Source organism: Phalacrocorax aristotelis, chromosome 4 (assembly GCF_949628215.1).
Source record: "Phalacrocorax aristotelis chromosome 4, bGulAri2.1, whole genome shotgun sequence".
Lineage (NCBI taxonomy): Eukaryota > Metazoa > Chordata > Aves > Suliformes > Phalacrocoracidae > Phalacrocorax > Phalacrocorax aristotelis.
In genome coordinates, this window is record NC_134279.1 from 71,199,000 (window position 1) to 71,226,269 (window position 27,270).

Sequence of the window (27,270 nt, forward strand, 5' to 3'; positions counted from 1 at the left end):
TGTGAATTAACTTCTCTAGTCATAGCATGTCCCTTTCAGATATCTGGACTCTGTAGTGGCAGTTTCTGTTGAGGTCTTGGCTTTGTTTTCTGTCATATAGGTAGGATGATGTCTTTATAGCTGTAGCTATAGCCTTGCTAAATTTTCTTCTTTTCTGCTTTTACTTTAATGGGAAAACTCTAAAGGCACCCTGCTCAACAAGTATAAGATTTCAACAGATGTAGCATTTGCACGTTCTCTCTCTTGGGAGTGGGTGTGATCAAATTTCTTCTGCTTGGTTTCAGCCTGGAGTAACTTCCAATTGGTGAACAACACATAGACTGCCCTTTGAAGTTGGTAGGATTATAAGCAATATTTATAATTGACAGAAACTTGGTTTACAGGATTTTATACTCATTGATTAGTTTCATTAGGTAAATTTCTTACCTGCCTGCAAATAGTGGAATCATCAGTCCTGAATGCCTTGAGGACCTTGAAGTCATAGCAGTGTGTGGTGTGGTCTGATATATTATCAGCTGTTCTGTTACAGTCCAACTGCATAGGATTGCAGTGTTCTGGTTACAGCAACCAGGAAAGAGGCAGCTGTAGCAGCCAGAGGGTTTTCTGACTTTTCACAAAAAGTCTAAGATGAATTCTTTCCCTGGTGATACCTGGATTTGGAGTAATTATCTAACATTAGTATTTTCGAGTCCTCTCCATTCTTCAGTAGCATGTCTTTTGACACAGAGAAAACTTGTGCTGCTCTCCGAAAGTGTACTTACCTGCTGTTTGTCTGCTGGACCTCTTGTTGCAAGGCTTTTGGAGAATAGAAGCTGAGCTTGTGCCACTGTTCTCATGTTTTCTTCTGAAATGTCTTCCATATGTATTATCTCACTATCTTTGTCTCAGTCTGAGGCAGCCTGTGAGGAATGTCTGAGATGATCCTGGCTCATTAGACCTTTCTCATTAATTATAATGAGATGCAATACATCTTCAAATTTTTGCAAAAGCAATTATGAAGAAGTATATCCTGGTGGCTCTAAGTAATCCATGAGAGTTTTTCCTGAATCTTGGCATAGGGGAAGTATTTTTTTCAGGGAAAATCAGTCAAGGTATTTATACAGTCTGCTTCTCGTGTATTTTACCTTTAAAATAATGTGTGTAATCTGTTGCACTTTCCCCCAATTCTCCATTACAAGATCCTGCTAGAGGTAGTGAGGACCTGTTCCATTTGGGATATAATTTATGGCTTCTTCCATTCCTTGCCTATCCAAACATGTCAAGAGTTTATTTTTGGAGTTCTTTGAATAACTTTTTGGAAAAGCTTTCTTGCAGTGTACAATGGTTTGTACCTGTCTATGCGAACATTGGATTTAGTTAAACACTAATGCAGTAAAAACTGTTGCTGCCAGAAGATATCAGGACTGCTGGACTACCTAGGTTTTCATTATGTCAGGTTATATAGTTTTTGTATTCATTTATTCACTATAAACCTTGATACTTAATATATACCGATAATTAAATTTAGAAGGGAAATTTTGTGGACTGCGTGTTGATCTTCAGGAATTATTTTGGGTGTGTTAGGCAAAAGATAATGTGCATGCCTTTGGAGGACGCTGCTGGATTGAGTTGAGACTCTTCTGTTTCACAGGCAGAGTAAAAATCTGCAAATTCTGTAGTTCTGTCAAAACATTTTGGGATTTGTGGTGTCTTGTACAATCCATGACCTCAGTATAGCACTTGTTCTAGGTGATCTGTCTTTCACTGTTTTTGGGCTTCTTCCTAAGGAACGCTGGAATATGCATTCACTGTTCACTCTCTCCATATGAGCATTTGTTTTATTTTTCCCTTTGGCCTGTCCAGTAATTTGATGATCTATTTTAATGGCATTTGAGCATATTGTAAAAAGTTTTGTAAGAAAGGTTTCTCCTGCAGCTTAGTAGAGGAGTCTGCAGACTAATGCCCCAGTTTGGAACAAGCAGACAAAACTTAATCTTTGTGCTGCACAGGACAGGCACTGGCCTTCCATTCGGTAGATGTACAATTCCAAACTCTTCATGGCCAAAATACTGATCAACTGTTCTGCTGAGTCTTTGGCAAACATTTGCCCCTTTTTAAAAAAAAGTGGGTAATTTTTTTCTCCTTCCTTGGAGATACCTCTTAATCTAATAACTGAGAATAGTAAGAAGGAGAAATTGTTCACATATGTTACTCAGTCTTGTAGGACTCTGCTTGCATACCTTAACAATTCTGGGAATTCTTTTTCAGGTTAGATGATCTTGTCTGGATGTTTGGGTTACTTATTTTGATGGTAATCTTTGAGTTGGATTCTTAAAGGAAGAGACACACTCTGTGTGATTATTTTGTATTTGAGAAATGATGACATTGAATGCTTCTTGTTTTTCATATGAACTTGTTACTGGAACTTGCTTGTTGAAGCAGCACGTTTTGGCTGGCCAGCAGTAACTTTTACTAGAGTAAGAAGTGCCCAGCTGGTAATATGCTTAAATAGCAACTGGTTTGTGCTGAAATTAAAATGCTCAAAAAAGAGGAGTTCTTCAAAATTCTCGAATTCCAAATTCTTTTTAACTCAGCATTTTCTTCTTTAAGAGAATGGAAATCCTTGCTCTAAAGTCTCTCGTATATAACTTGAAATAGAAATGTTGACCATATAGATAATTATGGCTGTTCAAGAGATTATCTGAAAACTCGATATACATTATATTTGTTTATCTTAGTGTGCATCTAATTCAATCTGTAGTGCATTTATGCAGGGAGAATCTTAGGGAATCTGTTTCCCTGAACTTACCTCTTACAAAAAAAAAATCTGATCTTTAAAAAACATTTTTCTGCTGATTTGATTTCCCTATTTAAGGAGTTTGTTGGTCAGGTTATTAAATCTGATTCCATTCCTGTGTGTTCTGCTGATAAGTAAACAGGCTGAAATTTTGCCTTACCTGAATAGAAACTAGGTCCTTGAGTCATCTAGTGTTTCTGCACCAGTGAACTTGACTCCAGCTTTTATGAAATGTGGGTAGTTCCTGCAGGATTCCTGAAGTATGTTTTAAGTATGTTTAATTTTTCTTTTATGTAGACTAAGCTTCAAAACAATTTTCTTCCAGTCTTATCACAAGGTGTCATGTTTGTTCCCTTACTGATAGTAGGTTTTTCTCTATTAACTTTATAACATATGAAAGTAAGAAGAATCACCACCAAACTTGCTTTTCTTTTGCTCCTCCAATTTCTTGATAGGGTGGAGGGAAGTGGTAGAATTGCTGCTTTTGTGTAGCTGAGCAGGAGAAATAATTTAGAAGTCTCTAAAATTTGCACCTATATATTAATTCAGGATTGAATTAAGCACTCCAAATATTGGTTTTCTTGAGGCAGCATTAGCATAAAGAATACAGATACTTTAGCAACATTCCTTAAATCACATATATGGTTCTTAAGTAATTATTGTCTTGAAACTTTGCACTTTTGGTGTCATGACAATTTAAAACCTCTACTATGAAATTAGCTAGTTATGTAGTAGGTAAGTACAGTAGGACTCTGAAGAAGAGATGTTTAATAGCAGTTTAGGTATTCAAACTTGAATTTTTTCAATATCCAGATGGCCTTGGCTTCCTGTTGATACCTTTTTAGTATTGTGTGGTCGTCCCTTAAAAATTTAAGTTTGGTAGTCTGTTTTCAGTGCTAGAATTTTGTAAGCCAAATTTCAGTTTTTCTTCTGTGCGTTTGCACACTTTTTAAACCTGTAGGTTTGGGGTGGCATCACTTCAATGAAACTTTCAGTGACCACTGACAGAATTGTGAAAATTCAAAGTTATGGTACAGCTCTTGCATTAAAATGTGCATTATCATATGATCTCTAGTTCTGTTAGGAAACAAAGGTAAATGAAGGCCTCCAGTAGCTGAAGAGAATGGAAGCCTTAGTGATTCTTTCCATGTGAAGTAACTAGTTTGCTTGCCTTTATGCATGCAGAAGATTTTGTTGAATGGCTTGCTTTCCTGTTTGTCATGGACTTAATATTTTCCAGTTTAAGGAGTAAACCTACTAATGGTCTCCTGACCCTGGAGACAAAGAAAAAAAAATGGGGGGAAAAAGCAAGAGATTAATTTAAGCCATTTGAAATGACTGGATTATCTTTTTTTTTTCCCATTTTAATCAATTTAGTCATCATAAAAGCAGAATTCCACTCAGTTTCTGTGTAACACCTCAAGTTCTACAAACTCACTCTTCAGGGAATATGACATTTTCTTGTTTCCTAGCCGTTCTACAGTAATGTGCTTTTTTTTTTTTTTTTTTGGTAACTGATTCTGGTTTGTAAGTAGTTCTCATAGACTTTAACACTAGAGTTACCTGTAAGGAGTATTTTCTTCACTGGTCTATAGTGTTTTATGGGTGTGGTGTTTGGTTTGCATGCAGAAAATGCAAGGTCCGCAAATTTAGACTGTATCAAATACATGTAGAATGATGATAAATATTGTAGTTCACATGAGGATTTTAAACTTTAAAATTTTATGTGGAATAGCTGTAATGCACAGTGTTTGCTAATCCTGTAAAATCTGAGGCTAAAAATCATTGAGTTTGTGCAGAAAAAAATATTCAAAACCTCAAGTTTTAAACAGCTTCCCTCCCTCACGTCCCCACCCCATAAAACTCCAAATGGTGGTGTGAAGCACTGGCAGCCAGGTGTGACTGACAGCCATATAGTCAGAAGCAACTCTTCTGTTTATTGTCTAAAGAGGTAGAAAGGAGGAGAGGATTCTACCAAAGCTCTGTCCTCAGTCGTTGCGTCATACAGGATGAGACGTGTTGTTCCCAGAGTGCACGAACAATGTGCATATTCTGGAAGGAGGGATAAGACCATGATCCACACAGCTCTGTGGTGGGTGCCTGAGAGAGAATTCCATTTAGCCTCACTTCTCCCATTTAAGAAACTGGGTACTTGTTGCAGGGATTAAATTTTTTAAAACTGAAGTGTATCAAAGTTTGTAGACAAGTGCCAGATATCTTTCAAATTACGTGTTTGGAGAACTGAAGGAAATGCTTTATAAATTTCTGTAAGCATGAAGGTTCATGCTGTTCTGCTGACAGACTGCTGGCATATATGGCCAATAAAGCTGCTCTTGCAGAGGTTAGCTTTAATGTACAAGTACAAAGTAAAGCTTTGTTGGCGTAGATAAAACAAAGTGCTGTAATATATATGTTTTCTTAGTGTAGATGTTGCCTTAATCAACTTTTCACCTAAAAGCAGAATAAGTTAAGTTAACCCAGTGCACATTTGTGGGTATGCCTGGATCTTCATTTTAAGTAACGAATTGCAAGTGGGTACGTATTTTTTTATTCATAATTGTGCCCGTTTGGATGAGCAGGACAGGCTTCAGATGATTACATATAATACAATAGCATTCTTTGATTTTTATTGTTCTTAGCTAAATGTTCTTATGTGTATGGGAATGCAACCCCCACCCCCCAGTGCCCAGTTTTCTTCTGAAATTAGTTCACATTCATTTTAAGATAGGCACTGCTATCTGAGTCATAATGATGTTCATCGTGAGACTGAATTGAAGGCTTTGGGATCTAACGTTGCGTTTTCTTCTTTTGGCTTGTTTAGCTTTCTCTTAAGTTTTATCCTAACTCTGAACTGCTTGCTGTTCTTCCTTATTATTTCAGAGATCAGTGAAACTCTCTAACATATTTTGTGTAAATTACAGTAATATATTCAACCATAAGCTAGCCATAAAATTATCTTTATGGATATGCTTTGCAATTGGAAAATATTTCAGTGAAGTGTGAGCAGCCTCTGTGTCCTGTGAAAAGTAGGCGTGCTTTTCTGAATAGTAAGTGCAAGTTTTCTGTAATCAAACTAATCTTTAATCTGGTAAAAAAGTAGATTTTAGTAGACAGGATGAGGTTGTTTTTATTTTGAACAGTATGTTATTTGTAGTCACGTTCTGCTATAGTATTGAGATACTCATGTATTTTAAATAATGTAATTTCTTTATTTTGATTTTAGGAGAATGACATCTTCCTGGGCTGGGAAAAGGGAGCTTACAAGAAATGGGGAAAGAGTAAGAAAAAGTGCTCTGATCTAACACTAGAGGAAATGAAAAAACAGGCTGCTGTCCAGTGTCTTCGCTCTGCTTCTGATGAGGTAAGTTTGGACTATTTAATAGATTCTTAAGACTTCATGCCCCTCTTTGTGTTAGGTATATTTAGCCTGTGATGCTTATCTTTTACTTTGTGGCTTCTTAAAATGCAGGTTCCAGAAGAGTTCTCTGAGAGTTTTTCAAATTTTTCTTTAGGAAATTACAAAATCTGTGTATGGCAGCAGGATTTCACAAAAGATTCTGTACTACGTAGTGTCATGCTTTTTCTGTAAGCCCTCACCTATTCTTGTCAGAGTCAGTTGCAATGTCCCACGTTGCGTTGAAATTACCACAACACTTTGTATAAAGGTATTTCTTAAAACTCTAAATTTACTTTGTGTTGTGTGTGAGCAGCAAGGAATGGAATATTTGGGCAGAAAGCCATCTTGCTTTGTGCATGCTGTATGTGTAATCCAGAATTGCTAAATAAAACACAACGCAATGTATAGTAGCAAATGTTCACTTTCCAGATTACATCCGTGAGTGGAAGTGGAGTTGAAGTGTACTGATTGGAGAGGGTGAGGAGAGGTGAAGGCAACAGGCTGAAGGAAGGTATCACAGGCAGCAGATACCATGTAGCTCAATGGAAAAGCGGAGAAAGGAAGAGACTGCCAAAGGAAATGTTTAAAAGGAAGAAACAATCTGTAGCACAGGTCAATGGAAGCTCTTCAAGGAGACTTTTCAGACAGCAGAAATTAGAAAGACTATCTCTTAGATTACAGATCTACAAATACTCTGACGTGTCACTATTGCAAGAAGAAACTCTACCCCACTTATGCAGTCTGGTTGTGTTATTGCTCCACGTGGCTTCCTAGTCACAGTTTGTGCTTGCGCAAGCATTTGTGTGGTTGTGGGGAGAACTGGATTGAGAAAGTGAATCAGTTTCCTGAGATTAACCTGGTTGGGGTGGAAGGAGTGTTAACTCAGAGAGGTTTCCTGGTCAGATATGTAGCACAGAGACACTTGTGCCAGTAGGAGTGGATGAAGATATGTGGCCAAGAGTAATGAAGGAAGTGGGTTGATCTGTGTGGTTATTCCCATCACCACCAGCTTCAGTAGCATTGCCATCATAGAGAGGCTTGCTCTTTGTGAGGCTGCTTGGGCATTTGTTCAGTTGCTAATGTGGTAATTGATTAATTGGGATTTTTCTGGACTCCCATTTTCCCATTACTTAGTATCCTAACAAAGTGATGCAAAATATAATTTTGTTGGTAATTTGCTTTGCTTTTGTAGTTACAGAATATTGAGGTCAGAACTCTGACTACTGTAAAAGTTAATTCAAATATAAAGAAATCATAGCAAGAAGTAATGTTTTTCTTGAGGATATGACTATCTTTGTATACTCATTTTATGAACGAAAAAAAGTAGTAGTCTTAGACCACAGAAGTACTGATGGTTGATTTTTAACTTTAGATATTACTTCCTTGATGTATCTTTGCGTAGCTGAAAACCAGGGAGCATCACTCAGAGCTAAATTTATATCATACAGAGAAATCCAGTTGAAAAGAAAAAGGAAGGAGGTAAATTTATTAATAATCCTTAGTCTGCCTCCCCTTGAAAGTTCATAAAACAGAAGAAGGGAAGAAACCCTTCAACTAGAGTTTTGAAAGAATAAAAAGATGTGTGATATGAAACATTGAACGAGTAACTTCCTCCTTTGACTCCTGCCATTTTGTCAGATTTTTATTGTTCAACATTAACCTATAATCTACAACCTGTAGATTTGTGTTATTTTAGGGCTATTTTGACTTCTCTTGCATGCCTAGACAATTCAGCTTGCACATTTGTTGTCTTTAATGAAATTGTAGGTTATAATTTTTTTTTAATGCATTTTCAAACACAGGGTCAAACCTTTAAACCTTTACCAAAAAAAAAAAAAGTTGTTACTTAAAGCTGTTCTGTAATTAGTTTAGCAAAAGAGAAAAATATAGATTTTTTTTTTTTTTTTTTTCCCACTGAAGTCTGGGAGAAGAGTGATACTCCTTTGATTCTAGTGGTATTTGCAAGTACCTTGTAAGGTATCCTTTCTGCTTTTCAAACACATTTCCTGTGTTGGCTGGTTTCTGTACCTATGTTTGTGTGCTAATCTGATAGGAATAATCAGTAGTTTTTGGACCGCGAAACATAATGTTACAATACTCTTTCTCCTGAGGCATTCAAGCTGTCCCATGCAATGTTCATGATTTCATTTCTACAAAAAGAAAAAAATACTGTTAACTGTAGCCAAAATTGATGATCAGTGGTGTGTGTGTGAAGCATTTATAAAAATCATTGAGATACAAATAAATACGTCTTCCCAATGCCACTTGAATTTATTTGCTTTCTGAATCATCTGAAAACGTTTACCTGTGTGTGTTTTCTGTTTGTGTGTGTTTTCTGTTTGTGTGTGTTTTCTGTTTGTGTGTGTTGTCAAATAGATAGAAGTTGGATGTGTTCATGAGGATCTTCATAAGTATGTCAAGTAGCAGTGGTGTTCTCACAGGCTTCTTGCAAGGGGTCTGGCAATAGTCCACATGGGCAGTTCTGGAGCTTGCTTATAGTATTGCTGTTCTTCTGTGATCCTTTTCTTCAAAGTAGCTGGAGACGGAAATACCAATATCCTCACATGGAAATGAAACACTTGCTCTTGAAGCCTAACCTCCTCTTCCAACCTTAACATTGGAGCAAAGCAAGCAAGGTTGAGGTAGCTCCATTACTGGGAGTAATCGAAAGAAGTCTTTGTGTATTTAAACTTAAGTATACTTAAATAAAATTGTATTTAAGTGAAATGGTTAGAATGTTTACCCTGTATGTGTCCATAGAGAGAGTATATACACACACATGTGTGTGTACACACACAAGCAAACAAACAAAATAACAAAATAGGGAGACAATTAATGAAGATTTTAGGACTCTGCAGCCTGATCTATTTTAGGGGGAAAAATGTGCAGAGGATGTAAGGGTATTGACAGTTAAGAATAACTCTTCTCTCACAGGAAATGACAGAGATCCAGGTACCATAATTTTGATGTTTATATTTAATTACTTAAACCAGTAATATGTTGAGAAATTGCAGACAGTCTCTCTCCTCCCTGCTACCAGTAATCAGAGGCCCTAAAGTTGGGTGGTCACTTCAGAACTGCTTGATGGGGAGAGGAAGTCATAGAATACGTTAGATGAAAATTGTCTTGATAACAGTAAACACTGTTCTGTCAGTCTTTCATTTAATGGTTGAAAGAAATATTTTGAAATATTGTTTGTTGTGGATTTTCGTTTACATAGTATTCATTCTTAGGGAGTACTTTATTTGGTAGCTTAGTTTTGTCTGAATGCAGATTTTTCTCTTTTTAATAAGAGTAATGCTGTAAAACACTAGTCTGAGACAGAAATCCAAGACGCTAGTTACAGTTTTATGGTGCAGAAAACAATAATTTGACTTCAAATAGCCTACAGTTTGGTGTTTATTTCTAAAACATTTCCTAAGTTACGAAGTATGACAAGTCAGGGAAGCTGCAGTCTATTGGCTGCTCTGCATCACTGTGTTTTGCAGTGGCAAAGCATGTTGTGGACTAAGTGCTGTTGTGAGAGGAGGCCTGACTTTCATAGGTACTGTCTGGTAAGAATGCAAATTGTTAATGTGTATATGTTCTGAGGACAGTATTTTTTGTGTGACAAGTTGTCTATATTTGTATGGGTCTTTGCCTGCAGGTGCTCTTGATGAAGTTAGAAGCAGAGAAAATATAAGTCCAATGCAACTTGCCAGCAAATGAAGAGAGAATAATGTCAAGAACTTTTAAAACAAGTACTTTAATGTAGTAATCAGTTGCTATTCTTACTGGAGTTCTAAAGTTTATTTTTTCCAAAACACTTGAATGAAGTATAAATAACAGTTCAAAGATGTGCTGAAGAATTGTTCAAATTTTAAAAAGGTTGTTAATATTGACCTTGAATAGAGACCTTATCTTAATTCTTATACTGCTGAACTGTAGAAGAGATTTTAAAGTGTTGGTTTGCAATTAACTAGCAAAGGAAGGGTATCCATTCTAATGAAACTGCGTAAAATCTCCAACTGTTTAGGACTGGGGAGTATTTATGTAAAACTGAAAGAAAATAAGAAATTTTATCCTGAAATTACTGCCTCAAATTTTAAGTCAAAGCAGTGTTTCTGTCAGCATTAAATGACTTTTTTCAGTGTTTTTTTGTTTGTTGATGTTGTTGTTGTTTTAATTCCTGTCTGGTACACCTAAAACTAAGAAGGTCACTTTGTTCATGTATAGCTCCTGAGAAGCACGCTTTCTTCTTTCTTTTTTTTTTTTTTTAAGTGGCCCAATTCTGAAAGCCTGTAAATTATTTTGCATTTGAATTATGAAACTTGTCAGTAACAAGACAGAAAGGAGTATCTTTGAGACTCAGAAGTTTAGTAAAAAAAGTAAGAGTTTGGAAAATCACCTGTGTTATATTTTTGCAAGGTGGATACTGTGTGAGCAAGATTGCAATTGGAGGTTACTTGTGCAGACCTGATAGAGGATGAGAGGAAACCTCCCGGGGTTGTGCTGGGGCAGGGTTAGGTTGGGTAGTAGGAAAGATTTCTTCACTGAAAGGATTATCAAGCACTGGAACAGGCTGCCCAGGGAAGTGGTTGAGTCACCATCTCTGGAGGTATTTAAAAGATGTGTAGATGTGGTGCTTAGGGACAGGGTTTGGTGGTGGACATGGCAGTGCTAGGTTTATGGTTAGACTCAATGATCTTAAAGGTCTTTTCCAACCTAAATGATTCTGTGATTCTATGAAAGACTTTTCAGTAGGTATATTTCCTACTAATAATGTTTGAAGTTACTCATGTTGCTTGTCTGTTGGTCATAAATCCAAGCTTAAATATCTTTTAACTGACTAGTTTTCTGCTAAAGGTTGCATTGCTCACTAGAGCAAGCAGGTTTTCAGCTGTGTTACTGCAGTTCCTATGCAATATAGGTCATTCACTGAACACCTGTAGTATTACACGTAAAATTCCACCCCAAGATGGTGCTAGAGTTTCAGTTAAAGCAATTGGTGTATCTTTATTCTGCTGAAATGTAGGACGTTGCAGAATGAGCAAAGGAGACTACTTCATATGTATCTTACTTTCTGCACTGATGAAACCAGATGTCCCAGATCCTTTCCTCCTCTGCCTAAAGGTGGCCATTGCAGCTAAACTGTTCCACAGCACATACTGAGACATTGCTAGTGTCCACTGCTCTGCTGCTGCTGTCTCAAGGCATGTCCTAATGGGGTTCAGGCAACATGGTCCACTTCTGAACTAACCAGGCTCTCAAAATCTGCTAACTGCCCATGAGGCAGTGTACATCATGTTAAAGTAAGAATTAGTCTTGGTTGGTAGATTCCACGATGAATTTTGAATGAGTACTGCTCTAATATATTAAGCAAACAGTGCTTTCCATCCCACTGTTCTAAGAGGTTACTGCTTGGAGGTGACACTGAAACATAACTGGTGAAACTTCATAAAAGTAATTTCTTTGAAATGTAGTCAGGTGTGGGCATGCTGTTGTTTGGAGCACTGGCTTTGCTTGCTTTGAATTATGACGGGGGGAATATGGCCCTTCTGATATCTGTATTATTGTATGGGAACACTTAGAGGAACACACTTGGCTCTAGTGAACAATGTTGTTAAAAATTTGAAATGGTAATCTTCTATTCTCAAATGTACCTTGCTTTCAGCACAAATTTGAGATGTGTCTAAAATAAGATTCTGTTGAAGATTTCTTAGCGGTTTGTCATCTTTCTTGCTCTAAGTGCAGAACTGTCAAACATTCCATGCAGTTACTACAGTCTTGCATATAAACTTTATTTGAAGAAATAAGCTCCTAATCAGGCCAAATTAATCAATTGGTTATGATTCCATGTCTGAAGCATATTTTTATTGATGAGTTACTTTGGCCAACTATTGTAGTTTCCAGAGATTATGGTATCTGCGTGCCAGTTAGACCAAGGCAGTACTGCGTAATCTTGCGCTTGGCAATAGTGATGTGTAAGAACTGAGGCAAAAGGGCTTGTGAAGCCCTTAGCACAGGGACTGTGTTCTTTTCGTCTTATGTAGGATGCCAGATTAATGAGGTTATTTCAAATTCATTTTAATAACTGATTTATTTCTGCTGTTCTCTGCTTCTCTGTCGTAAACCAATACTAATTAGGTAATACACCCTGACCACTAGGCTGAGGTACCAAGGAATCAGGTAGTAAACATTGGATGGTTTGTTAAGTGACGTAACTTGCGCATCCTCATATGACTAGAAGTGACGTGAACAAGAGAAGTGTAAAAAAAAAAAAAAAAAGTACACAATATTCTTTTGACATTTTTAAAAATAAGTGAAAAATGTTAGTCAAAAAGCCCTGTAAGGAGGGTAGCAAAGTGCTAGGATAAACATTGTTAATGTAAAGGTGTAAAGGACAGCACAAGAATGAAGCAAGTTGTGTAAAAGCCATCTTAACAAATCATAAAGATGAAGTGCTGAAGTTGTTGAAAAGTCTGAATTTATTAAAGCAAAAAATAATCAAGTTAAAGTTCCAAAAGAACTGTAACGTTTCTTGAAGCATATAACCTGTCTAGCTCAGAACTAAGCATTTCTGTGTGTCTGAGGATGATTGTTCAGAATTATTTCAGGGAAATGCCAAAACACTTCACAAAACCAGTGAATATTACCTTTCTTCTGGGTTCTATCCAGTTGGCTTTCTGGAAGGGGATATACTAGCTGTTTCTAGAACACACAGCATTGTTTAGGAAAGGATTTAAAAAATTTTCAGGAGCTAGGAAGAGTTTTGGGCAAGATGAATGTTTTAAAAACTAAAATCAAGTTAGGACTGATGTCACTCTGCTTCTTCTGTGAGAAGGCATCGAAGGGTTTTATTTTGAACCAGTTTTTTTTAATGGTAATTTAATTTGTATTGGTTTAAGAGAATTTGTATTGGCTCTGTATTATTAAATCCATTGGCTTAAAGAGTTTTCCTTCTTTCTCCATTCATATACTAAGTAAGCTATGTGGTATTGAATTTGTCAAACTGTATTAGCCTGTGTTTTATAACTTCATATACCATATAGAAAATGGAAGTGAATTTGTCTTGCCAAGGTAACTGTCACAGAATAAAATAATTACAATAAATCAATACTTTTTCCCTTATGAATTTGGCATTTAAATAGATATTCATAGTACCAGATGTCTGATTTGTCAGATTACTGAAGCTGCTGCCCTGAGTATGATATTAGTTTTAATGGAAGTTGACAAAAGTTTTAATTATTCCAATTTTTGTATGAGTTTTCTTGATACAGAAAGAGTAAGCATTGAACTGAAGAAGTCCTTTGTGGAGCTTAGTTTGCACAGAAGTTGCTTCATAACATTTTTTTTGCATTTGTTTCTCAGTTCACATCAAGCCAGCAAAAGTAAATTAATGCTTATCTTGCATTTCTTGTATTTAAGTATCTCCCATGGTGTAGATCATTTTGTCTTGGAGGCTGAAAGGTGTTTGGTGTGACGGAAAATTATTTCACCTTGTATGTACTCCCAGTGATAATGGAAGCAAAAGCAGGGAAGGCACTTCTCTTGCCAGCGGCTTCTGTCACAAGTCTGGGACAGAAAGGTTTGCATATGCACATCTTGGAGGGAGAAGGTGGCGCAATCTTTCAGATACACAGCCATGGCCATGAAAATGCGAGGGAAGAGGGTTCCAGAGCTCTCCTGAATAATGCCTTGTGTTTCATCACAGAACAATGTTTTTAGAATGATAATTTTCTTCAATGCAGAACAATTGTTTTCACCCAAAATTTTAATTGGGGGCCTATTATGAATTCTTACACGCACAAGCATGCTTCAATGAATATGGCAGAGTACCTACTGAGGAAATTTCAAGCATCCTTTCTGCATTTCACTTGATGCGGAAAATAACTTCTGTGTCATTGGTAGGAACACACTTTAAAAAGTTTCTCCCATTTCATTGATAATATAGATAAGAACATTTCAGTGTCCACAAGCTGAAGTACTGTGATTAAGTGAAATCTCACAGTGGCACTGCTTACAAGGATAGGAAGACTTTCCTGGCTTTGAAGTCAGCATGTTTGTTTATAAGCGATGAATAATAATCAAGAACAGTTTCTAGGGAGGAATTATCCTTTCTTGGGATCTTAATCTCAATGTAGCCTGCTTCAGGAGGGAGCTACAAGAATTAAGTTTTAAATAACAGAAGTTAGATTAACTGTTCTAGTAACCTACATATAGGGATACCGTGTTAATTTGAAGTGAGTTTGAGCTGGTAGTTGCCCTCTTTTATCTAGCATTAGTAAATAACATGCTATTATCTCTCCCTTAGAATGTGCGGTGTGAAGCAGTGAATTACAGCTCTGAAATCTGAGCCTCATCCTAGATCTGTGATTTACATTTCCTAATGCAGTTTTAGTACAGAAAACAGGACTGAAAGAGTTGCAAGAAAGTATTTGTATCTCCTTGTTGGAGAGCTATTGCTCTTGTATTCCTTGAGATCAGATTTTTGTGATATTAGGTCCATTTGTCTGCTTGGAAATTGATATTCTAAGGTGACGCATCTATCAAAGACTATTTGGATCAAGTATTCATGAGCCTCAAAAGAGAAGTTAATAAATAGAATTTGTTATTCTGACTGGTCCAATGTCTTTGTTGTAAATCACTATGTATTCAAGTGAAAAAGTAAAGATTTAATTATGTTCTTGCTACTGAAGGGTCAGAAAGATGTTGTACAAATACATACTCTGTTTCTTAGTGTCATCCACCTTATTGTACTGGAGGAAAATCCCATAATGCAAACTGGAACCTTGGTTTATTCCTTTGAACTCTACCGGGACTGAACACCCCAGGGACGCTGCTGTTTTGGTGGATTTGTTTAATTGTTTGTTTGTTTGTTTATTTAGCAATGATCTTAAGGTTAAGGATTTTTTTAGTCTTTTTTTGGTCTTTCTATCTCTCGAGCACCTCTTTTGAGACTACTTGTAATCAGATGAATTATACTGTATCAGAATGTTACAAAATTAAAACCTAGACTTTCATCTAGCTCTCATAATCCTACAAAATATAGAAATAGATGTGTGGTTGCAATGAATCACGTTTTGTGCCTTAGTTCACGTGGCTTAACGGCTGGTTCATATAGAACAGCTACTTAATCCTGCTCTTGGTGACAGGCTACATGCCAAGAAAACAGTCCGGGTACACTACAGTCAGAGTTCCATCTCTGTCTCGAGAGTCCTATGACCTGTTAAAAGAATGATTTGATATCATGAATATATTGATATACTTTAATTTCTAGATTGTTTGAACTTGTATTCTGTGAAAGGAGCGCCTGTATTCTGCTGTAGCTCATGCTGCTTCAGCAGGGCTTTGGACTAGATGATCTCCAGAGGTTCTTTCCAACCTAAACAATTCTGTGCATCTGGCAAAGTGAAATGAGGATTTGTTTTAAAAGTGTAAGCTAGAAAGCTCTCAAAAGCAAATGAGTGATTATTTTAATTGTTAAAATAAAATGAAGTATATTGCTTTTGTCTTCTCAAAAAGCTTAAAGAGGAACTAGGAACTCTCCTCATACCCTATGGCCCTGAAGTAACAAGCCGTATTTAGTAAATATTTACAGAACACAGTACAGACCTTCAGGAGGAAAGCTATTAACTTATGTTAGGCTAGAAGCATAAAAAAAAGAAACCCCCAGAAACCCAAACCAAAACAAACGAACCCTATGCAAAACAATTTTTCACTTTGAGTTGTATAATCTGATGGAATTTTTCAGTTACTGTGTATATATTTATATATATATTTATACGCTGACTAAATACTGGTTATCACAACTTTGTTCTTTGGGTGGTTTTTTTTTTTTTTGTGCAGAATTTGTCCAGAATGTCCACAAAAGCAATTGTGTTGCTTTAAGCTGATGAGTTAGTACTTGCCATTTCTGACTGTTCTACTTCCAAAGTAGAGCATGTTAAAAAGATCTTTGATTTAAGATTTGACATTACATTTATGTGTGTGCGTGTGTGTAAAGAAAAAAAAATTGTATATATATAAAAATGTGTGAGAGTTTTTCTGTTTCCTTTTTAATTGATCTCATTCCTCATTATGCAGAACTACATTAATTTGGCTCTGAATAGTCATGTTGGTCAGTAAGCAGGACACCGGCTACTGGAGTACTATAACTCCAGCAGTCAAATTGACTGTTCTTGTTGATGCTGGCTGAGTTCAGAAGCTTAATTTATCTGTTAGCACGGTCACTCCATTGCCAGTAACATAACACCTATCATTTATGTAATCCTTCGCTTGCTTCAGCCATCTGATAAAAAGCCAAAAAACAAGTTTTGATGGAACTGGGTGTAAGGTAAAGCAGGGGGAGGAAATGGAAATATATTGGAAACAGTAGAACAGAATAAAATGTGGTTTTGTTGTGAAGGAAGTTCTGTTAAGCAAAACGAAAAATATGAATTGAAAAATGATGTGCTGCCCTTTTGCAGTTTGAATGAGAGAAAAGGGTTAGTAGAAATCTGGGTCAGTTGTTTAAATAACTTCACAGAAAATTATGAGATTTAAGCCTTTCATGTTGGAATTACAAAAGCAATCATAATTAGGCACTTCTATGGTGAAAAATGTTTCTAAGGTACTCCAGTATTTGTACTGTTGACGGGGGGGACTATCTTTAAATTTGAACATAAGCAAAGCAGTTCAGGCAGATCACCTCATTTTGTTAACTGATTGTGTCCTATTGAACCAAGCCAGTGCCTGAAATATCTTACTTTCTGGCAAAGGGGTTGCTGCAACTACAACGCATTAAATTAAACAATGAAAAAAAATATGGTAACTAAATCTCATATACAGAGAACAACACTGTCATATACAAAATAATTGCTGAGGTATTCATTATGTTAAGCCTGCAGCTTGTTTTTATATACTGCAGTAAAAGGTTGAGCAAGTGGTCTCTAGAGGCTTAGCATTCTGCATAGTGGCTTTCCTCCCCCCCCACTATTTTTTTTTTTTAAGCTAGCGCTAGCTACATCAGTGTGCTATGCAGGACAGCATGCAGCGTGTCAGCTGACTCAAGTATTAGTTTCATGGTACAGGAGGAAATGAAGCGTTTGATTCCAAAAGTTTTCACTTCTTCGGTGTAATGGTGAGCATATTGTTGCTGGTTTGGGGGATTTTTTTTGACATGATGTTTTAATTAAGTTAAGGAAGTGAATCTGTATTCCTTAGATTTTGAGTATTTGCTACAGGTGTCCATTCGAATAAGCAGCTCAGAGAGCTAAGCAAAAACAAGGCCGGCTCCTCCTCTGTTGCCCTTTTGGAGGGAGAAGGGGGGAGTGAGTCAGGAGTGGTGTAGGCATAAAGTGACGATTATTAAAACTACATAGGTTTGTCCATATTACTGTGCTGCTTGGTTCTTTCTAAACAATTTAATTTATGTTGGTAAATCTACTGATACAGAAGGTGCCTTCTAAAGTTTAATATTGCTAAGTCATCCTCAGTTAAGTATGTGGTATAAAGGTTTATATTTAGCACTTCAGTGCAGCAGTGCAGTTAGGAAAGGAAAATTGGTATCTCACTTGACTGCAAATAATTAAAATTCAGAAGTCAGCATGTAAGTCATTGCTTCAGTGTATAATTTTTCAAGTATGTGTTTCTGACAGAATTAAACAAGCTAGTTTCATTAATTAGTATTCCCTTTTCGGTAATATTTTCTTGTGCTTTAGCTACATATATTCACATTAATCAGCAATTTCTAGCTGGTAATCAGGAGACAGGAGAGGCTCTTAGATCTTGGAAAAATGAAAGCTTCATACCACTGTGGTGACACAGCAAATCAAACTCTTTTTTTATGCGTTTCTGTAACTTGATATTTGATCTGCATTAAGTTTGAGAGAATGCATAGGCTGTGACTACGTGCACACAAGATTTTGTCAAATTCGGAAGGTGAGGAGGTTTGTGTAAGTCTCGGAATCGCTAAGTATGATGGGGACAAGATGCTGGAGCCGTTATTGAGGAAACCGCATAGAATAGAAGTTGCTGCACAGTTCTCCCTTGTTACCATCCCCAGCTGTGTGGTAACGTGCAGGGGGCTTCTCGCATCCACACTTCTTTCAGATTGCTGCATTTAGCTGATTCCAGCCTTCTGTTTGCCGTTATGGAAAGTGCAAAGTGTAATCTCCAAGCATGATCCCTGAGCATCCAAATACTAAGAATGTGAACATCTACACAGTACCCACTTCACCTAGTTTTCCTTCCAACAGGAATGGTCATTTCAGGCTGTAGGCTGGTATTTAGTATTTCGCTGACTGGAATTCAACTTTCATTCCACTAGAATAGAATGGAGTTTTCTCCTATGGGACGGTTGGCAATATATTGTACCATTTTGTGTGTGTGTGTGTGTGTTTATTTTTCAGTGTTTTGCTGTTCTGGTGCTGTTGCTTTTTCTAGAACTGCTTGCAAGTCTAGGCAGATAGTAAAAGCAGAAGCATGTGAAAATACACTGAAATGGGATTTAAAAGGAAGCTTGAGTGTATGGAGGGTTTATGTGGAGGAATAAAGGAGGAAAATAAAGACTTAGAGGGAAGATGAATAAGGTATTTATTTTTCCCTCTGCTCTCCTGAGCAAACAACCTGATGTTTAAAAAGAAAAAAACTGGGCATTGCAAACTGGCAAAACTGGGATAAGTTTTGTGTGAAGATACCTTGGAAGTGTTTCCTCTCCCTCTCTGCCACCAACACGTGTATGTCTTCATACCATTCTCCTTTTCACCTTCACTCCTGATTTTCTATATCCTTTTAACAGTCCCTTTGTCACAGGTGTAGGTTGTGCAACGACAAGGGTCAGGCATAGCTTTTTAAAATGCATCTGAGTGATCAGTTGATTCTTGAACTTTTATTCTGAGACTCTTGGCTAAATCCTAAGTGATATAGTGCAGTAAATGTGGCAGTGCAGAGCTTGCAAAACCTTGGATATACAATAATGCAACAGTGACTTGTAATTTGAAACATCTGTGTGAATGTATCAGTGTTCTGTGGAATCATTTTGACCTCTAATTAATATATTTATAGGAATGGATCTATACCTATTAGTAATTTTTGTTGCTTTTTAATGCAAAGAGAAAAATACGTATCCTAAGATATGTTTACTGTATTGATGTCTTTCTATAAAATGAGTATTCTTTTTTTAGTAAGTTATGTTTTCTTTTTGTTTTCTTGTCCCCCCCCGCCCTCCGTGGTTTTGTTGTTGTGCAGAGCTCTGGGATTGAAACGTTAGTGGAGGAGCTTTGCTCCAGACTGAAAGACCTTCAGAGTAAGCAAGGTGAGAAATAAATCTTTAAATTTCTGAGGCCATATATTGCATTTATCAACTGTAACATTCTGAGACGTGGGGGTGGGGAAGCAGGCTGTTAATTCAGTAGCTTTTAATACAGGCCATACAGTTTTAAAATACATTTGAATAATTCATCCAAATAGTTTAAGCAATTCTGTACTAGTATGCTTTGTTTACCCAAGAAATAGTCATTCATTAATAGATCTTTCCTCATGAAAAGCTATAGCTGTTCAAATCCAGCTATGCCTGCTTTTTTAGTAAATATTCCATATTCAGCATCTTCCTGCCCCACCAAAAGAAATCAAAATAAAATAGGTTTGATTCTGTTTCTTTTGTGTATTGATATTTGCAAAGAGTAAATTGGCCTCAATTGTTATATACTAGCTATTCCTGTGAAAAGCATCCAAGTAGCCATCACAGACAGGTATGCTTAAAATTCCCAGGCTTTAGGGGAATGATAATGGGGATTTTATGCTGCTAAGCTTAGGACACGGAGCAAAATATAAAATTGTGGTGTCGCCAATGAAAGTTCATTGCACATAAATGTTTATTCAGGTGCATAGCAGCAGCCTTTGACACTCATAGTAAAGGCAATATGCTTATTGTGTACTGTAAATAGCAATAAGGCATGAATATTTACCTGCTTAAAGCATGATTTTAGCTGTTTCCATTTCTTTTCTCTTTTTAAACGGTAATTACTAGTCAGCTCTTAGTAGTTTGTAGTGTTATATTGTGACATTTTCTTACTGAGCCAAGGTGATGTTGACCATTTATTTTGGGAAAAAAAATTGTGTGTCTCACGGCATTTTTTTGGTATTTTACGGAATGCAATATAAAGAATTTGAAATGTTTAGAGTCACCTCTCACATAGGAAATATGCCTTTACATCCACCCAATGCACAGCAACTACTGCAGGGATACTTTCTTTTAGTGAAATACATGAGAAGTTTGATGCAAACGTTTGTAAAAATATTTAGTTAAATAGTTGATAGTTTTTTATATATAGCAATGCAAGAAGGATATAAGCATCTGGATATGAAAAAACTAAAAATTCAATAGGAATTCTCCTAACAGGGGCATTGCTAACCATGAAGTTGTAGGTAGCAGCTCGCCAGTCATGTTTGGTGAAATTTGCAGGGCTCAAGAAGATGGCTGTGGCAAACTTGAATCTTGGGTGGTAACTTGTGATTTCTTTATGTATAATAACCAGCTTATACATTGTTCTGTTATTTACAGTCTTTTATGGAAATTTACTACTATTATGGGTATACATCATGGTGCTTTTTGTTAAATACTATTATAAAATATACTGGCTTTTTTAATTTTTCTGTTAAGCATTTGGAATTTTCTTCCAAAACAGAGGAGAAGATTCACAAAAAGTTAGAAGGCTCTTTGTCTCCTGAGACTGATTTATCTCCCACAGCAAAGGATCAAGTAGAAATGTATGCATTTTTTATTATTATTATCTGAGATGCTTTTCTCTTTTCTCCTTCTACTCCCGTATTTTAACACAGTGAGGTTAACTTAGTGTGGAATCTGGAGTTTTGCGCATATTAAGAAATACTTTTTTTCCCCTCTGCCTTTTTCTTTTGTTCATCTTTTATATTTATAAATTTTATATTTATATAAACTTTATATATTTGTATATAAAAATATAAGCATTTGGTACCATGGGCTAGTTTAATTTCTGGCAAAGTCCTGACTGCTTTCTTTTGAATATATGCAGAACTCAAACCATACTGTATTTTAGTTTCCTTAAGACTAAGTCAACTAGAAACATCAAAAGCCTTTAAGACAGTATTAATTGACACATTAGACTTGAAGGGAGAGAATCACTTTCCTGGGTTCGTAGAATCATAGACTAGTTTGGGTTGGAAGGGACCGTAAAGGTCATCCAGTCCAACCCCCCTGCAGTGAGCAGGGACATCTTCAACTAGATCAGGTTGCTCAGAGCCCTGTCCTGCCTGACCTTGAATGTTTCCAGGGATGGGGCATCTACCACCTCTCTGGGCAGCCTGTGCCTGTGTTTCACCACCCCCACTGTAAAAAATTCCTTCCTTATATCTAGTCTAAATCTACCCTCTTTTAGTGTAAAACCATTACCTCTTGTCCTGTCTTGTTCAGAACTTGTCTTCTGTTGCAGAAATGGGAAACTGAAACTCTTTTATAACATTTAAACTCATTATAACCGAAGTGCCTGAGCCCAGTATTACTGAAGTACCCAGGAGTTTTATCATTGACTTCTCTTGGAGATATGACTGCTTCTGTATCTCTTAATAATAACCATTGGTAGCAACAGTCTAGTGCAAGTGTTGCTAAAAAGATGATACTTCTTCAGGGAACTGACTTCTGAATGTTTTTTAATAGGTTTTCACTGAAATACGTGTGATTCATAATACTTAAATGTTGCTGAAAACAGGATTTTAATTTTTCCCTGTTGCACAAAGCTGTTAAGCATCTTAAAACACTCAAGAACTATTATTTTTCACAATAGTGTTTTCTTAATAACTGGCCGATCAAACTATGTAGACCTTAACAGATAGCGTCTCATTTCACAATGGAGAAATTAAAAAACTGAAATTCAGGACTTCCTCATTTATACTCTAAATCAAACATGTTTGAGAAGACTGTAGTGAATTGCTACATTATGTACTAAATCTGGAGTCAGGCCTTCATTGTTTTAAGCATCCACAATTTCTGTCTACAGTGAAGTTTAGTGCTCCCTAAAAATGGGATTGTTTTACTTGGCAGTATTTTATAAACTTATATAAGCACTTCTAAAGGTTATCTTAGTCTCCCCTTTGTTATCACTGAAATAAACAGTGCAGTGAGTGGCATGTGCATATGTAGAACAAACTTGATTTTTTTGGCAGTTAGATTGGTAGTGTTTTGATGTGATTTTATTAATCCTTTTTAACGTTAATGCCTGTCTGAAGTGCTACGATCTGAATGTCACCTTTTTGTTTTGCTTTTAGGTACTATGAAGCATTTCCTCCTCTTTCTGAAAAGCCAGTTTGCCTGCAGGAAATTATGACTGTATGGAATAAATCCAAAGTATGCTCTTACTCTAGCTCCTCATCGTCATCCACTGCTCCACCAACTAGCACAGATACATCTTCTCCAAAGGACTGCAATAGTGAAAGTGAAGTAACTAAAGACAGAAGTAATAAAGTATCTGCCACTGTACAGGAAAGAACCCAGCAGAAGAAAAGTAAAAATGAGAAAGAAAACAAGTTTAGTAACAACACTGTCGAAGAGAAGCCTGTTTTGTACAAAAAGCAAGTCCGACATAAGTCTGAGGGAAAGATGCGTCCTCGTTCCTGGTCATCTGGATCCAGTGAGGCTGGCTCAAGTTCTAGTGGTAATCAAGGTGAATACAAGGCATCAGTGAAATGTATTAAAGTAAGACACAAAACAAGAGAGGTTCGAAATAAAAAAGGGCGTAATGGGCAAAGCAGGCTTCCAGTGAAATCTGGGGAAAAGGCTGATAGAAAAGTCCACAGCGGAAGCAGTAGCAGCAGTAGCAGCGGGTCCATCAAACAGCTGTGCAAAAGAGGTAAAAGGCCATTAAAAGAAATCGGAAGAAAAGAAGCTGGCGGTAGTGATGGAAAAGAATTGTATTTAGACAGCAGAAATGAAAAGGAATATAAAGAAGAACCCTTGTGGTATACTGAGCCGATTACAGAGTACTTTGTTCCTCTTAGCAGAAAAAGCAAGCTGGAGACTACGTACCGCAACAGAGAAGATATATGTGGCGTAACATCAGAGGCTGTAGAAGAGTTGTCTGAATCAGTGCATGGTCTTTGTATTAGCAACAATAATATTCATAAAACATACCTCGCAGCAGGTACATTCATCGATGGTCACTTTGTAGAAATGCCTGCAGTTCTAAATGAGGATATTGACCTCGCTGGGACCTCAATATGTTCTCAACCAGAGGACGACAAATATTTAGATGATGTTCATCTGTCAGAACTAACACACTTCTATGAAGTGGATATTGATCAATCCATGTTGGATCCTGGTGCCTCAGATACGATGCAAGGGGAGAGTCGGATTTTAAATATGATTCGACAAAAGAGTAAAGAAAAAACTGATTTTGAGGCAGAATGTTGCATAGTGTTAGATGGAATGGAGTTGCAAGGGGAAAGTGCAATATGGACAGATTCGACCAGCTCTGTTGGTGCTGAAGGGTGGTTCTTGCAAGACCTTAGTAATTTAGCTCAATTTTGGGAGTGCTGTTCATCTTCTAGTTCTGGTGATGCAGATGGGGAAAGTTTTGGAGGAGATTCTCCAATCAGATTCTCCCCCATCTTAGACAGCACAATGCTTAATTCACACATGCTTGCTGGCAATCAAGAGCTCTTTTCAGATATTAATGAAGGGTCTGGTATAAACTCTTGTTTTTCAGTGTTTGAAGTGCAATGCAGTAACTCTGTTTTACCATTTTCTTTTGAAACACTCGACTTGGGAAATGAAAATGCAGATTCTAGTAGCACTGCTAATATTCTTGGGAAAACACAGTCTAGATTGCTAATATGGACCAAAAATAGTGCCTTTGATGAAAATGAACACTGTTCCAATCTTTCAACAAGAACTTGTAGTCCATGGTCACACTCGGAAGAAACACGTTCAGACAACGAGACTTTAAATATTCCGTATGAAGAATCCACGCAATTTAATGCAGAAGATATTAATTATGTAGTTCCTAGAGTGTCTTCGGGTTATGTAGATGAAGAAATTCTAGATTTTTTGCCAGAAGAAACCTGCCAGCAACAAGCTAGAACTTTAGGAGAAATGCCCACCTTGATTTTCAAAAAAAAATCTAAGCTAGAATCTGTCTGTGGTATTCAGCTAGAACAAAAAGCAGAAAGTAAAGACTATGAAACTACACAAGGGTGTAGTGAAAGCAGTCCGTGTGGAGATGGCTACAGCTCAGGGGTTATTAAAGATATTTGGACAAAAATGACAGACAGAAATTCTGCAGCGATGGCAGAAATAGAAGGAATAGAAGACGAATTGTTTTCAACTGATGTAAATAACTATTGCTGCTGTTTGGATACAGAAGCAAAAGTTGAAACCCTCCAGGAGCCCAATAAAGCAGTGCAGAGATCAGAGTATCATCTCTGGGAAGGTCAAAAGGAGAATTTAGAGAAGAGAGCCTTTGTCTCAAATGATTTATCACAAGTAGATGGTGGTGACTATACTACACCATCAAAACCTTGGGATGTTAACCAGGATAAAGAAAACTCATTTATACTTGGTGGTGTGTATGGGGAGCTCAAAACATTTAACAGTGATGGAGAATGGGCAGTGGTGCCACCTAGTCACTCAAAAGGGAGCTTATTACAATGTGCTGCTTCTGATGTAGTGACAATAGCTGGTACAGATGTTTTTATGACTCCGGGTAATAGCTTTGCCCCTGGTCATAGGCAATTATGGAGGCCATTTGTATCATTTGAACAGAATGAGCAATCAAAGAGTGGAGATAATGGATTAAATAAGGGTTTTTCTTTTATCTTCCATGAAGACTTACTGGGAGCTTGTGGTAACTTTCAAGTTGAAGAACCAGGGCTTGAATACTCATTCTCTTCCTTTGACCTGAACAATCCATTTTCACAAGTTCTTCATGTAGAGTGTTCATTTGAGCCAGAAGGAATTGCATCTTTCAGCCCTAGTTTTAAACCTAAGTCAATTCTGTGCTCTGATTCAGACAGTGAGGTTTTACACCCCAGGATATGTGGTGTTGATCGAACGCAGTACAGGGCTATACGGATTTCTCCAAGGACTCACTTTCGCCCAATTTCTGCATCTGAACTTTCTCCAGGTGGTGGAAGTGAGTCAGAATTTGAGTCAGAAAAAGATGAGGGAGGTATTGCTGTCCCTTCTCAAGTAGATGTATTTGAGGATCCACAAGCAGACCTCAAACCTCTGGAAGAAGATGCAGAAAAAGAAGGGCATTATTATGGAAAATCAGAGCTTGAATCTGGAAAATTCCTTCCCAGATTAAAAAAGTCTGGAATGGAGAAGAGTGCACAAACATCATTGGATTCCCAGGAAGAGTCGGCTGGGATGTTGCCAGTAGGAAACCAAGATCCCTGTTTAGAATGCAGTATGAAAGAATCTCTAGATGGGAGGGCAATGGAGAGCTCTAAAGTAAACTGCAGAATAGTGGAGCCGCGTGAGGAGACTAGCAGGTTTTGCAGTTGTAAAGCAGGGTGCCATTTCCCCACGTATGAGGATAATCCTGTTTCTTCAGGAGAGCTTGAAGAGGTATGTGGATATAGAAGGTTCTGGAATGTGCAGCTGTCAGCCAATAACCAGCAGTTTGTCATGTGACAGTTCAATTTAAATGTTTGTAATTATATAGTTCTCTAGAAAAACAGTTTTGTAGAAACGCTGGAGGTGCCATCCATAAGGAAAAACGTTTTTATTCTAAGGGTGACCTAGCGCTGGCACAGGTTTCCCAGGAAGGTTGTAGTCTCCATCCTTGGAGATATTCAAAAGACACCTGGACGTGATCCTGGGCAGCCTGCTCTAGGTGGCCCAGCTTGAGCAGGGGGAGTTGGACATGATGACCTCCAGAGTTCCCTCTGAACCTCAATTGTTCTGTGATTCTGTGAAATATTAACCATCTGCAGGCATTACCGTGTCATCTTGCACACCTTTAGAAATATATGCCTGTGTACCTTTGTGTGACTTCAAAATCTTTTTGCCTTAAGGTTTTTAGCTTATCTGATGTACATACAGTATGTTAAAATGTGCATAGTTTGAGTAATGAGATATTATTGATTTTGATTCAAACCTATTTTAAAATTTTGAAGAGGAAGCTCTGAAGTCAGTCTTTGCAATATGAATTGTAGTTACTTCCAAGCAGAAGAATTTGGAGTAGAGTTATTGGATGTGAACTTTAGGAAAGAAGAGTTTGTAGAAAGACTTAATTGTCTGGAAATCAACATGTTCTCTCACCAGTGTAGACATAAAAAGAAGTAAAATATGGATGCAAAATATCTATCACTACCACAGTACTGTAAGGAGGCCTAACTATAGCTACGGGTTAAGCTCAGAATTTTCTTTCAGGCCATTGTAGTCATAGAATAAATAATAATCAGGAGCAAAAAGGCCTTCCAGCCAAAAATATCCAAGTTGTTCTTGCTGTGAGCTCCCCCTGCATTTGAGAAGAAATATTTCATCAGGAAAATGAAGGCCCTTGAATGTCTCCAGAGGAGGGCAACAAAGCTGGTGAAAGGGCTGGAAGGCATGGTCCAGTGAGGAGCAGCCAAGGACTTTGGGCTTGTCTAGTTTGGAGAAAAGGAGGCTGAAGGGCAACCCCATTGCTCTCTACAGCTTCCTGAGGAGGGGAAGTGGAGAGGGAGGTGCTGAGCTCTTCTCCCTGGGATCCAGAGACAGGACATGTGGGAATGGCTCAAAGCTGCGTGAGGGGAGGTTTAGAGTGAACATTAGGAAGCATTTCTTTACTGAGAGGGTGGTCAAACACTGGAACAGGCTTCCTAGAGAGGTGGTCGATGCCCCAAGCCTGTCAGTGTTTAAGAGGTATTTGGACAATGCCCTTAATAACATGCTTTAACTTTTGGTTAGCCCTGAAGCGGTCAAGGAGTTGGACGAGATGATTGGTGTAGGTCCCTTCCAACGGAAATAGTCTGTTCTATTCTAGTCTAAAATAATTTAGTTGTGTGGCCAGCCCAGAGATGTTGTCTGGATAGTTGTAAGTTGCATCTTACATCACTTTTTTCCTCTTCAGCCTCCTCTCCCACATACTCAGCCGTTGTAGTATCTGCAGTAGGAGGG

At 37.4% G+C, this 27,270-nt stretch overlaps 1 protein-coding gene across 4 annotated transcripts in view; it reads left to right on the forward strand.

Moving 5' to 3' along the window:
* Positions 1 to 27,270, forward strand: part of KIAA0232 (KIAA0232 ortholog) — a 72,413-nt gene that overhangs the window by 30,319 nt on the left and 14,824 nt on the right. For all 4 annotated transcript variants that reach the window (XM_075091922.1, XM_075091924.1, XM_075091923.1 and 1 more), the window contains 4 exons: positions 6,000 to 6,137; positions 19,383 to 19,449; positions 20,822 to 20,903; positions 22,437 to 25,734. In XM_075091922.1, coding sequence (XP_074948023.1) covers positions 6,000 to 6,137; positions 19,383 to 19,449; positions 20,822 to 20,903; positions 22,437 to 25,734 — 3,585 coding nt within the window. The remainder of the gene's footprint in view (positions 1 to 5,999; positions 6,138 to 19,382; positions 19,450 to 20,821; positions 20,904 to 22,436; positions 25,735 to 27,270) is intronic.